General features: G+C 45.9%; 1 protein-coding gene across 3 annotated transcripts in view; it reads left to right on the top strand.

Annotated features, from left to right (window-relative positions):
- Positions 1 to 14,195, top strand: part of LOC143281086 (uncharacterized) — a 61,454-nt gene that overhangs the window by 28,205 nt on the left and 19,054 nt on the right. For 2 of the 3 annotated variants that reach the window (XM_076586025.1, XM_076586024.1), the window contains one exon: positions 4,253 to 5,437. In XM_076586025.1, the coding sequence (XP_076442140.1) occupies positions 5,266 to 5,437 (172 nt within the window). In that variant the 5' untranslated portion in view covers positions 4,253 to 5,265. The remainder of the gene's footprint in view (positions 1 to 4,252; positions 5,438 to 14,195) is intronic. The other variant, XM_076586026.1, reaches the window with a different exon arrangement.

Below are 14,195 nucleotides of genomic sequence, written 5' to 3'. Positions count from 1 at the left end.
CGCATCAGCTGTCGCGAGCGATGCGCAGCCATTATGAGAACAGTCAAGTGTTTTCGATTTATTGCATGCTAAAAAAACAACAAACAAGCAGACAAACAACAAACACACAAAAACCAAAGAAAAACCAGTGTCTGTCTGTCTGTCTGTCTCTATCTCTGTCTGTCTGTCTGTCTCTCTCTCTCTCTCTCTCTCTCGCGCGCGCGCGTACACACACACACACACACACGCACGCACACACACACACACACACACACACACACACACACACACACACAAATCGACTACAGCAAGCGGTTTGTGACTTGTAATATATGAAGGGGACGAAGAAGACAAGAACAAGGCCATTAAACCACTGACTGCCTATCAGGAAAGGGCGTAGAAGTATAGGCAGAGTCGCCATTCTAACATGAAGAAAGAATAAGCCCCGGTGTTGTCACAGACCTTCTTCTTCTTTTTCTTCTGTTCTCTCCTGATTAACTATGTGAGAAGTCATTGGTGGCGCAGCACAGAAATGTGAATGCGGCGTGTCTGGGGCAAGTCAAATTCGGCGAAGCCCATCCCCTTCCAGATCGGATTTTCTTGATGGGTTTACTTCCCATATGCGGCAGGTAGCCTGGACTGGGTTACATGGCTACCAGTAGCAGAGGAGAATCTCTGACCTGACTGACACAGTTCTATTTATCACATTCAACTCTTGTGCATACTTCGACAACGCAGACTCACTCCTTGACCCTACCAGCTCATGTGCTGGATAATTTGGTAGATGTGGACAGAGGAAGACAGCGTGGAGAAAGAGAAAGTGAGGAACAGCAAGAGAAAGGGGGGCAGTAAATTCCTTTCTTTCCTGAGCTCCGGGCTTGGTGTTGTCAGCAGAAAGTGAGGATGACTTTAATCATGTGTATGACAACGAGTCAAGGGTCAGTTAACAGCACTTAAGGGGCTGGGGAGGGGTGTGATTTACAGTTCTGAGCCAGGCCACACCACAGGTGAGAGGCAACGGACATCTGTGTGTGTGTGTGTGTGTGTGTGTGACGCACTCGCTTCTTGATTCATGAATTGGAAGTTCAGCGTCGCTCGCTTTAAGATGACCGACTTTTCAGCAAAAAGATAAAACTCTTGCAGCTTGATAAATCAACGCGCCAACACACGATTGGAGCGAGAGAAAAAAGAATTTTTAAATTTTTTTATCAAGCTAACATGGTAAATGGCCCGCTATCCCTGTCGCACTGATTATGAATAACTTATACATCGTGGCGTCAGCCAGGTCCGAGAGACACAGATGCCTGCAGTGTTTGGTAGGAAATTTGAATCACACTCCCAAGGACGCATCCATGAAGTGGATGACCCTGGTCCCACTTTTCCTATTGGAGGACGCCTCACACTGTTTCGGGTAGGAGCGGCCGCAGTCCGAAGTATGGTAATGGTAGGCGCTCTTCAGGTCACTTTGTTCAGGTCTTAGTTTTGGTGAAGGTTGCGTTGTTCGAGGGGATGAGTCTTTGATGTCTGTCCGGATGGCATGTTCATCTAGCGTTCCACGGGGAAGTCCTAGCTGTCTGAAGAAGGGCGAAGTCCTGGTTGGTCTTCTGGTAACCCACAGGTTGGAGTTCAGGCTGTCTGAATAGGGGCAATACTGACCGGCAATAGCCGAATGGTTATAGCGTTGTCCTTCAAATCTGAGGGTCCCAGATTCGAATTTCGGTAACAGCGACTGGTGGCTTAAGGGTGGCGATTTTTCCGATCTCCCAGGTCAACATGTGTGCAGACTTGCAAGTGTCTGAACCCCATTCGTGTGTAAACGCACGCAGAAGATCCAAATGCGCTCGTAAAATATCCTGTAATCCATGTCAGCGTTCGGTGTGATATGGAAACATGAACATACCCAGGATGCACACCCCTAAAACGGAGTATGGCTGCCTACATGACAGGGTGAATAAGCAAAACGGTGATACACGTAAAATGATACATGTCATGTATGAGTCTGTAAATATGCGTGACTAAAACCTGATCGAATGTCGCACGAAACGACTGATGAGCGCCCAATGGCAGATGTCAGTCAGCTCTACCCTGGCAGGTTGCCTGTTTTGCAATGCCTCCGCCTTTGTAAAGCGTTAGAGCTTGTTCTGTGATCGAGAATAGGAGCTATATTAGTATCTGTATCATCATCACCAAGTCCTAGCTGTTCTTATGGTGTTCCAACGGTTAAGTCCTGACTGTGTGAAGAGGGGGTAGCCTACGGTCCGAAAAATCCCACAATGGTATGTATATATCTACCGGCGTCCTCCCTGTGATGAGTCCACGACGCTAACCATATTTTCACAAGGACGCTTGGTTAACAAAAGTGCATCTCGCTTCTGATTGATCTCTCTCTCTCACCACTGCATACATGTTTGCTGAGTCTCCGAGTTTTATGTCCGTGATTTATCTTCCCTGCATCTAACAGGGTCACCATCACTGTTTACTTTGACCTTTGGCGTCCGTGCGTGCGCCACTGGGCACACTCCTGGTGTTGACTGATAAGACTTTGATGATATGTCAATGTTTTGCACACACACACACACCACATGCACGCGCACGCAGGTCAACTAACATTGTCCTGACAAAGAGACGTACTATAAGGCACAGTGGCACTGATTGTATTGAGGAGACAACGTTGCATGTGACTGTCGACTCACCGCGTTTAAAGGAGACAGGCAAGCGGACGTGCCATATGCATTTGGCATCCACCGTGTCATCAGTTTGCCAAGTTGACTGAACCACAGCACCCAGCTGTCATCAACATCCCGTTGCCTTCGCAGATGACGTCCTTTCGGATTTCTTTCTTCCTTTTATTCTTTACTTCTTTCAAGGAAAATATCTTCAGTTCACTCTCCACGCCTTGTTGCTGTGACGTGGAGGACAATGCAGTTTGATTGGAGGCAAGATTTAAGCAGATGTGTGTGTGTGTGTATGTGTGTGCGCGCGCGCGTGTGTGGGTGCGTGTGTTGTGTGTAGACAGTTTGTATGTCTTATAAAAACAAAATGAAACTAAACAGAGACGGTTTTTACTGGCAATAATCCAGTGTTGAACGGAGGCGTACCTTGAGTTAATTGGAGGGAAAATTAGTTCAGTACATGTGCACGTGGTTTGTTCTGAAACTGACTGGCTGGACGTTTGGCTGTAATTTAGCTTCTGACGGTTTGTTTTAACCACTCTAGCTCTGTCCCAATCTCTTCACCATACTTCACTTCAGAGACAATGACTTTGATGAAACAATAAGATCTTTAAAAAAGTTGGTGGAACCGAGAGGCTGTTCGTGCCTCGACATAGCGTCTTCTGAAAAGGACACACACACACATACGCACACGAACACACACACACACACACACACACACACACACACACACACACACACACACACACACACACACACACACACACAACCAAAAACAATTCTAATTATTTTTTTTAATGGCATCCTGTCGCGACCTTTCTGTCACGTGCCCACGTTGATTTCTGATAAAATACCCATAATTTATTGGTACTTCATTGTTTTTTGTGATTTCCCACCCCCACCCCCACCCCCTTCCAACCCCTTCCCAAACTTTCAGACCACACACACACACACACACACACACACACACACACACACACACACACACACAAAGTGAAATTAGCGAGTGGGTTTTGACAGTAGTCTTTCTTCAAGGTGAAAGTGTGTTTTTGTTTGTTTGCTTGATTTTTTTGATTTTTTTATTTTCAATTAGGGACTGAGTACACCTTACGTTTTGCTTCTGAAAACTGGACCTGTTATTTAGACTACAAGTTGAACGACAGAGTGCTTCGTATTGTTTGCTTCAACTTCGTGTTCGTGTATGTGTGTGTGTGTGTGTGTGTACTACTTTCAAAAGGGGGTCATCTCTTCCGTTATCTTTAGCTCTCGCCCTTCGCTACCGTTTCTCCCCCCCTTCTCCCCCCTTCTCCCCCCCTTCTCCCCCTCATTTCCTGACCCTCGGACCCCTTTCTGTTTTTTCTTTCTTACTTTCTAACTATCTTTGTCTCCTTTCCTCTACGTTTTACATCCTTTTTCCTTTCGCTGTCCTGTTGTTGTTTTGCTTTTTTCGTGGGAGGTGGGGGCAGGTCGGGGGATGGGGGTAGGGATTGTTTTGTTTTTCTTTTCTCGTGATCGGTCTCTGTTTTTCCCTTTTTGCCCATGTGTTTGGAGAGTGTTCCGTGTTGTCATAGATTTTCTGCATCTTTCCGTCTGTCCGGCAGATCGTAAAGCAGGGAGCCCTTACAGGTGACTTCTCTCCAGGCAGCCAGGTGTCAGCGACAGGGGGAGACCATCACCCGTACCACCCCTTCATCCCGGCCATTCACCCACTTCTGCCTGCGTCTGCCGGACAGCAACAGGTTCTAGTGTTGTGAAGACCACGTGTTTTTTGTTCCTTTGTGTGTGTGTGTGTTTATCAGAAGACAGTAAACGGCGCTGGGTGGAGAGATGAAATCCCCGGTCATCGGATACTGAGAGCTTCTACATCAGCGAGTCTTTTGTCGACACTGGGACAGGGAAAGTGGCGGTTGACAGGGGAACCACCAGTCATGAGTGGTTCTTTGTCCGTGGTGCAGTAGGTTCCCCCGGGGGAGGACTCGTCATGATCTGTGGATACTGAGCGACAGTTTGTGGAGGGGTTACCTTGGAGGACTGGACTCCCTGTGGCTGCTTTGAGGCGGATGTGTACCACTCCTGACAACTTGACAAAACGGCTGAGTTTTGGAAAGACGCTTCTTTGGACATCGGGCATAGTGTTGTTGTCTTTCAGACGGAAGGTAAGCCTTTATGATAATCTGAAGTGCCATCTGTAAGGGCTTTTTCTTTTCTTAATTCACCAGATACCAAAAGGCTGTGTCTTTAAGTGACCATTCTTCACCACTTGATAGCGGCTGCTTGTTTGAAAGCACCGCATCTTCGTTCACTGTGCAAACGCTTACCCTTGCAAGGTAGTGTGTGTGTGTATGTGTCTTCGTTATCAGAACCATCAGACACCAAGTGGTTGTTTTGTTTCTGGATTCCTTCGACCGTCTGATCGTAGAATCGTGAATCCTCTTGTCGGAGGACTCACTTCATTGAAAGGCAAACTTTGCTGACCCCCTTGTCCCGTCCCTTCCCAAAGGAGTAGAATCTGGCATCAACCAATACACCCACCTGAAGGAAGTCCAGCGGCCTCTGACCCTATCCTTTGTTCAGGAGTAAACACAGCGACAGAGGATACCAGCAGGCCGGCGCCATGTCTCGGCGGCTGAGCATCCAGGCCAAGCAGGAGAAGAGGAAGCCCCAGGTGCGCTTCCCTGATGAGCTGGTGTTCCTGGACAGCATCAAGGAGAACGACCTCAAGGCCTGCAACGCCATGCTGCGGAAGGCTTCCCTGCAGCTCGACATCAACGGCATCAACGACGCCGGTGAGTGGTGACTGCATGATGATGATGATGATGATGATGATAATATTATTGATAATGCGAATTTATGTAGTGCCTTTTCTCTGAATAGGGGTCTTGGCGCTTTGCAAAAAAATAGATACCTTCGCACACACCCACGCACACACATATGCGCACACACTGTGACACACACACACACACACACACACGGTATCGGCGCCTGGTGGGTTAAGGTTGGGAATGTTTCCGACCTCCCAGGTCAACATGTGTGCAGACCTCTTGGTGCCTGAACCCCCTGCGTGTTTATATGCATGCAGAAGATCAAATACGCATGTTAAAGATCCTGCAGTCCATGTCGGAGGGTTGTAGAAACAAGGACATGCCCACCATGCAGCCCCCCGTAAGCGGAGTATGGCTGCCTATATGGCGGGGTAAATAAAATCAAAACGGTCATACACGTAGAATGTCAATGTCTGTATGAGCGTGTATGTGTGCGTCACTGAAACCTGATTAAATGACACAGGGAAAGAATGATGATTGCTCAATGGCAGCTGTCAGTCGGCTCTACCCAGGTAGGCAGCCTGTTGTGCAAATGACTCCGTGTTTGTAAAGTGCTTAGAGCTTGGTCTCCGATCGGTGATCGGCATATAAAAGTATCCATGTCATCAACACACACACGAGAAATACACAACGTGAACAATGGAGTGATATGTAAGTGGTGACATGTGTAAGACTGGTCTTATTCATGTTGAAGAATGGTCTCAATTGATTACAAAATTTTGTGTATGTGTTTGCGTATGTGTGTGTGTGAATGAGTGTGCGTTCTGTGTATGCGCGCGCGTGTATGTGAGCGTGTGTGTGTGTGTATGTGCGTGCGTGTTTGAAAAAAAGGGCTATTATGAGTGCGGTTCATTACGGTTCATGGATAGAATTCATTCATTCACTTTCCAGCCCTGGGCTGCCCATGAAGTCATCCGTGACAATACTCTCACATCACTTTGGGTTTTCCAACACTACCACTTACAGTCAAGTGGGTTAGAGGTGTAGACTAGAACTACAGTAGAAGGGACCACCTAGCATCAAAGGATAGGAGAGAGAATGGGCTTGAGAGAGAGAGAGAAAGAGAGAGAGAGACAACGATAACTATCTTCTATTCAGATTAAGGCCAAAGCCCCTTACTGAAGGGCGTCATACAAGAAAATGAATAAAGAAAATGACATGACACAATTAATCGACATCACAAATCAACCAGAAGTAGCTAATACAATACCCAACAACATTCACAAAATAACGATTCCAAGTCTCATCAATGCTTCAGATAAGTAAGTATATGGCCAAGTTTTGTTGAGTAAGCTCATATTTTGACGACATGAGCAAATTTAAACTAAAAGCACAGGGATCGTTATGATATTTATGTTGAATTAATCTTTGCCTGAGGTCACTCAAAGCAGGGCAACATAACAAAAAATGCAATTCATCTTCCCTACCCAGGTTGCACAATCGACAAGTATATACATCTTCACTCCTACAGTATCTGAAAGTGTGAACATGGCTCTTTTTACATATCTGTTTATTTGGTTATTTCCATTCCAATATATGGTTCAGTCCCTAGTTTTGTTTTAAAGAGTGTAAACTGCGCAAATCTAACGCAAGTTTTCATATGATCATGCCAGTCTTGCCACCTGCAATCAGCTATTCGTTGTCTAAAACACTTTAAAAGACATGCAATATTTTCAACACCCTGATTATCCCACACAAAAGAATAACCATAAGAATTTAAGCACTGACGAACACACCTTACCCTTTTCTTTTTTTTTTCTTTTTTTGTTCTTTTTTTTCTGTTTGTTTGTTTGTTGTTGTTTTTTTGTTTTGTTTTTGCCATTATTATTTAAGGAATACATCTGATAAGCTTTGAATGGTAGCCTGTTTTCGTTCATTCTTGTAAGTTTCAACCAATACTTAATATATTTAATGTACGAGTTTAAATAAATTGGATATCTCCCTAGCTCCCCATACACAAGATCATTTGGCATTCGGATGTCCACATTCAAAAACTGTTTCATTGCAAACAAGTGTACTTTTTCTATATGCTCACTTTTTTCCAAGGCCCATATTTCTGCACCATACCGCAGTATTTGCTTGGTCTTGAGCATCAAATAACCTTACAAAAATACGAGATGAATTACAATCAAGCTTATACAAAATATGAAGTATCCGCATAACTGCTTTCTTTGCTTTATTAGCTGTATCTTGACATGCGAAACTGAAACTAAGTTTTGTTGAAAAATAAATTCCAAGATACTTATATGCATTTACAACAATAATTCTTTCATTTCCATATGACCGTCTTCTTATATCCATTTACAACAATAATTCTTTCATTTCCATATGACCATCTTTCGTTTCTTGCTAAATACTCTCCCTTTCAGAGAGAGAGAGAGAGAATCACAAAATATTTCCAACAAAGCGATCTGTAGTGCGTCGACTGTTGTTATCTACCTTGTATTTGTTGCGGGTGCGGGGAAAATTGTGTGGGGTGGGTGGGTGGGGGGTGGGTTGAGAGAAAGAGAGAGAGAGTTGAGGCTGATGGGTCGGGGTGGGGGCTGGGTGGAGGCAGTAACAGAAAAGAGCGATCCCAAACAACACGCATTTTATTGACGCCCACTGCCTGAAAAGTTCACCACGAATGTGGTAGGATAGGGCAGAGACGGGAGGGGAGGAGGTGGGGGATATACATGGCAGTATCTTCAAGAAAAAAACAAAAAACAAAACGTGGATGGGGGATGGGACGAGAAGGAAGAGTTGGGTGTGAGGTCATTGGTATGGATACAGTGTCTTCCACCGGGTCATAAACCCGTATGTGACCAGACACCCGGAGTGTCAGCTCCCGTTTTGAGAGAGGTGGAGGAGGGGGAAGAGGTCAGCCCAAATTCCATTGCCTGAACCCGCCTTTCACCGTAACTCGATGCCCACACAGAACAAGGCTATCCTGTGGTGTCATGCGATGTCAGGCTAAAGGCCCCATAGCATTTTACGGCCATCGGGGCAGTGAATTCATCTCGGACTTGGCACAGGAACGCGGGACCCAATCCTCTCCTTCCGCCGTTTTAGCCTTCCATAACCGAAGTCAGGTATCCTTTCACATCTGGTTGGAGTGAGGAACATTGGCGTCAAATGCCATTTTCAAAGACACAACACCATGCCGAAACGGGGCCTTGAACCCTGATCACTGGTGAACACTGGATCAGAAATCCAACACCTACTATTCTGCCACGATGATAATAATGTACGTCAGTGAAACCCCCTACAGCGAATGAAGAACAGACAATACCGCCAATATCTTGTTTTATAATGTGACACGTACTCGTATGCATCTTGGACAGAAAAAAGGCTGCATTTGCAGGAATTCGATACTGAAGTATGCATTCAACCCCCGTCTCTCCAAATACATCCACACACGTCTCCCTCTGTCTGTCTGTTACGCATCCACACACATCTCTCTGTCTGCCTGCCTGTCTGTCTGTCTCTCTCTCTTTCTCTCTCCCACCCCCCTCCCATCCCCCAACCACCCCGTCCCCCTCCCACTGTTTTTCTCTCCTTTTTCTTCCCCTTTCTTCACCTCACTCTGTAGTCTCTTCTCTCTGTATCAGTCTTTTCTCTCCTTTCTCCTCTCATCTCCATATCCCTTTCACACACTCTCACCTCCTTTTCTCTCAGTCTCTTCGTCTCTCTGCCTGTCTGTGTCTGTCCCTGTCACTCTCTGGCTCGATAGCACACTGCCCCACCCTCTCTCTCTCTCTCTCTCTTTCTCTCTTTGTCACGCTTGTCCAGACAGTCACATTTACAACTGGAGTCATCAGAAACCTCCCGCCTTCACCGCGTGACCTTGACGAAACATGACTGAAAGTTGGTGAAGGGATTCAGTCCTCAGGATCTGCAGATAACCATCCAGTGTAACTCGCCTACCAGTTGCTGGTCCCCCCCCCCCTCCTCTCCTATCCCGTGTGTGTGGACTTTCGAGCTTAGTGGTGTGGACACGTGTTTGTGTGTATGGGAGGGGGGGGGGGGGGGGGGGGGGGGGGGCAGGTGAGGGGGCCAGAGGGGGGCACATGTGTGGGGAGGGGGGGTGGGGGTGGCACGTGTGTGTTTGTGTGTTGACTGTGGTGACGTCAGTTAGGGTCACCACACAGCGTGATCAAACATCGCGCCGCCCTGACGAATGTGCATGTACTCTTGCACGCGTGCGTGCGTGTTTACACACAGATAAGCGCGCACACACACACACACACACACACGTCATTCTGTCTTTTTCTGACCCTGTCTCTGTCTCCCCCCCACCCCCTCATTCTCTCTCAGGGCTCTCTTTAAACGTCCATTACAGTTCCTGTCTTCCTCTCCCTCTTTCCAGCCTCATTCTTTCCCTCCCTCTTCGTGTGTGTGCGTGCGTGCGTGCGTGTGAGTGTGTGTGTGTGTGTGTGTGTGTGCTTTATGATTCGTTTCTCATTTCCCATTTTGGATTTCTGAGGAATTTCTAGAATGAAACAAACTGAACGTTACTGTGTACACTTAGGTTTTTTGTTTGTTTGTTGTTGTTGTTGTTTGTGTGTGTGTGTGTGTGTGTGGTTATTTGCTTGTGTATGTTGTTATTACCTTGTGTGCGTTTAAAGATAATTATAACGGTGTATGAAGGCAAACACTCACATACTGATCGCGGACATGAAGAGTTACTTAGGGAAGTATAACACAGAAGTTTGGGTTTCAGCTTCAATGAGGTATGAAAGTGTACGGACTGATCCATTTACGCTACACGACATATTCTTTAGAAAAAATCAATCAAAATAAAAAGCAGATGCTTGACCTTTGCATTAACCTGTCGTGGTAGTCAGGCCTTGAGAGTTTAGCCTAGGTTTGTATAACGCATTAAGGTAAAATGACTAATAAAACAGTGAAAGAGAATAAACAAATAAGTAAATGCATTAAAAGACAGAAAACGGTCAGATGAATCTAACAAAATGAAACAGAAGGTTGCAGTAAGTAGCAGGCGGTGTTAACTGATAAACCAGCCAGGATAGGATTTTCCTTCGGAAAAAAACAACAATAAAACGGTCGACATTATGGTTTGTGTACAACGAGAAGGAAGTAGCAGCACAACTGATGGAGGTCGCCAGGTACGAGAAGAGTGAGTGCGATGTCGTAAAGCAAAGAGAGTTAACAGGACTAGGTTCCTAGAGACAGCTGTTAATCCCCCCAGGGATTAGACAGGGCTTCACGCCTTTTGGGGCCCACGGTTTTCGCCCAAAGCCTTTTTTCGGGGGAGGAGGGTAGTAAGTGTTCTTTGGTTCCTCTCAACAACTCCCCCACCTCCACCCCCAGAAGGCCTCACCTGTGTGTGTGTGTGTGTGTGTGTGTGTGTGATGACCTTTGTCGGTGGTGAGGGGTCAATGAAAGTCGTGGCCTTTTTTCCACGAACAGTATGTTTGGCAAATGTGGTGCATGGCTTTTGTACCCCCCTGGACATTGAGGTTGCCGCAATGGATTTGGTTTAATGTTGAGCGGTGGTGTAATGTGTGTGTGTGTGTGTGTGAGCGCGTGTTTCAGCTGTTTGTTAGTGGCTGTCTTTATTTCTTCATACGCGAGAGAGAGAGAGAGAGACAAATATAGATGAATCTATTTAAGTAAAATTGAGGCCCTCATTAAAGCGTATAAATTAGATTCCTTCCCTCACACCCCCCAACTACACCCCCCTCCCCCCGCCTCCTCCGCTCCCATCCCTTCATGTTCAGGCGACGATGCGCGCACACGTAGCTCTCTCCCTCAATCACACACACACACACACACGGGAAGGACTGAGGGGTGTTACAAGCAATGCCGTTTAAACTGTTATCTTTAAAACATCCCATCCATCTTTGATGGCTTGCAACCCTTCGCCATGCTATCGCTGCGTGAAACTGGAGGAAGGAAGTTCGGGGGTTGGGAGAAGGGAACGGAAAAAGTACACAATTTCTAGAAATGTCGCAGTGCCAGTACACATTCAAGAGAAGGTATGTAATACATGCACCCTTTTTCGCAACTTCATAATTCTTCCGAATATGAATATTTTGTAAACCGTTTGGAGACAAAGTTCTGGTTTAAATGACTGCAAGTAAAGACGTGAAAACTGACCTAATTAAAAAATAAAATAAAAAATCACTGCCATTCGTCAGACGAAAGAACACCCGCGGAAGATTTGTTATGACATGTACAAAGCGAAGTTTGTGGGAAAATCATTACCAACTGGCAATAGTCACTGGTGTTTTTTCTTCGTCCCACAATGATTGTTCACGCTGTTCCGATCTAAAAGCAGTTTCTGTCAGGCAGCAAACAGACATTGCTTCTGAATCTTTGCAAATGATTTATAGATCAGTGTTCACCAATAATCTTCTTAGAAAGAATAATGACTGACGCACTGGAAGAGCATGTAGGAACAGTCAGCATAGGCGGCAGAACAATCACAAACCTACGTTTTGCCGACGACATTGATGGACTGGCTGGAAAAGAAGAAGAACTGGCAAGCCTGGTCAAACATCTAGACAAAGCCTCCACATCGTATGGAATGCAAATCAGTGCGGAGAAAACCAAACTGATGACTAACAACACCAACGGCATCAGCATTGACATCAAAGTCAACGACGAAAAGCTTAAAACAGTCCACAGCTTCAAATATCTGGGAGCAATCGTGTCAGATGAAGGATCTTAACCAGAAGTACTCTCGAGAATTGCCCAAACAACAACGGCACTCAACAAGCTGAACACCATCTGGAACAACAAAAACATCGCTCTCAGCTCAAAAATCAGACTGATGCGTTCCCTGGTTATATCAATATTGCTCTACGCCTGCGAGACTTGGACCCTGACTGCAGACATCGAGAGAAGAATCCAAGCTGTCGAGATGAGATGCTTTCGTAGACTACTTGGCATCTCCTACAGAGACCACATCACTAACACGGAAGTGAAGAACAGAATCAAGCAAAGTATTGGACCCTACGAAGACCTTCTGTCCATAGTGAAAAAAACGCAAACTTAGGTGGTATGGACACATCTCCCGATCATCTGGTCTTGCCAAAACGTTCCTGCAAGGCACCGTACAAGGAGGCAAAAGGAGAGGACGGCAGAAGAAGAGATGGGAAGACAACATCCGGCCGGGGGTGGACAGGCTTGACGCTCGGTGACGCCCTGAGGAAATCAGAAAACCGTGAAGAGTGGAGAGGGGTGGTGGCCAGGTCAGCAGCGGTGCCCCAACGGTCTGAACCCAGACTACGGGAGAGGTGAAGGTGAAGGTGAAGGAAGGTTCACCAATATCGTTCAGCTTTTACAACGTTCGGTTTACTTATCGTTGTCCATTTCTCAGAACAACCTTTAACTGTTTTCTGGGTGTGAACTACCTCAGTAAACCATAATTTTGCTGCTGGGAAGGAGCCTGATGTTAAAACAGGAAAGCATTAGGATTGTGGTGTGCGGGTTTTTCCACGACCAGCGACCACGTGCATGTGTGTTCTGTTTGTCGTTAACCACTGGAGATTATAGGTAAATTCACCTCCCGTAAAGGTACATTACAACATTGTTTCTTGTGACCCAAGAAATTTTAAGAAACTGGAAGGTCATGACAGTAGCATTTTGTACTATAGTATGCCCCTCCCAAATTCAGTAAACAACTTTGCTTTCATTTGAACGATTTCCCGATGGTCTGCCAGCAGTTCATTTTTTGTCACTACAATCAGTGAATTACATAATCATTCTCGTCTATTGACAGGTTCTTCCAGTGTTGTGATGATTTTAGAAATATCCATCAGGGTTAGGCGCAGAGTAAAATAATGTGTCCGGTTATGGAACGGAAAGACAAGATACAAACGCACTGTGTGTGTCTGCGTTTGTACACTTGAAAATACAACAACAAAAACCCACGTTGTTTCATGATTGATGGGACCACACATAGGACGGTTCGTAGTGCTTGTTGTTGGGAACCCAACCAGTCCAGAAAATCTCTAATTGCACCCTGAACGTTAGTTCAGGTGGAAAGGGCCACGCGAAACCACCGTGTAAGCGTGCAATTTAACCGTTTTTCTTCACCGCCGAAAAGCACAGTTCGTTTGGTGTGTGTGCTTGTGCGTGTGTGTATGTTTGCGTCTGTTGGGTAAAGCCACTAAAAGGTGGAGGCTTTCCCAGTCTCTCGGGTTAAAATATTTGTTGACCTTGAAATGCATTAATTTCTTCGTGCGTTAAGGCATGCTGGAAATCAGAATACGCACATTAGAGATAACATCATTCGTGTTAGCGTTTGTTAGCTGAAAGGATCAGGACCATACCATTCGCAACGCCCTAAGAATAAACAAGAGAAAAACCCACAGAGCTCACCAGAATCGGGTGAACACGGAGGATACGGACCATGGAGTTACCAGAAGAAAAAGGACGGTGATCAGCCTCACTCTTCAGCAGCACTGAACAAGAAATTCGTCAGCAAAAACACCAGTGATAAGCTTACTGTGCACCAGATCAGTCCAAACACGGCTCACAGCGAAGGCGTACACAGTGGGTTTCAAAAGGGCCAGTTGCTTTCAGCATGCCGTATTCCAAGACCCGGCTCCCCTGCTCTGTGCAAAACTCGCACGACATTTTGGGGTCAAATCGACTATGATGTATGAACAGTGTAACGTTCAATGGAGAAACCCTGTAGCTCGCATCAGCAGACATGAGACGATAGGCAGAAACTGACTGAACTACTTGATCATAAGGGATCCTTGTGTGT

Source organism: Babylonia areolata, chromosome 4 (genome assembly GCF_041734735.1).
Source record: "Babylonia areolata isolate BAREFJ2019XMU chromosome 4, ASM4173473v1, whole genome shotgun sequence".
Taxonomy (NCBI): Eukaryota; Metazoa; Mollusca; class Gastropoda; order Neogastropoda; family Buccinidae; genus Babylonia; species Babylonia areolata.
The sequence above is the reverse complement of the archived record's forward strand: the minus strand, read 5'-3'. Positions and strand labels throughout refer to the sequence as shown.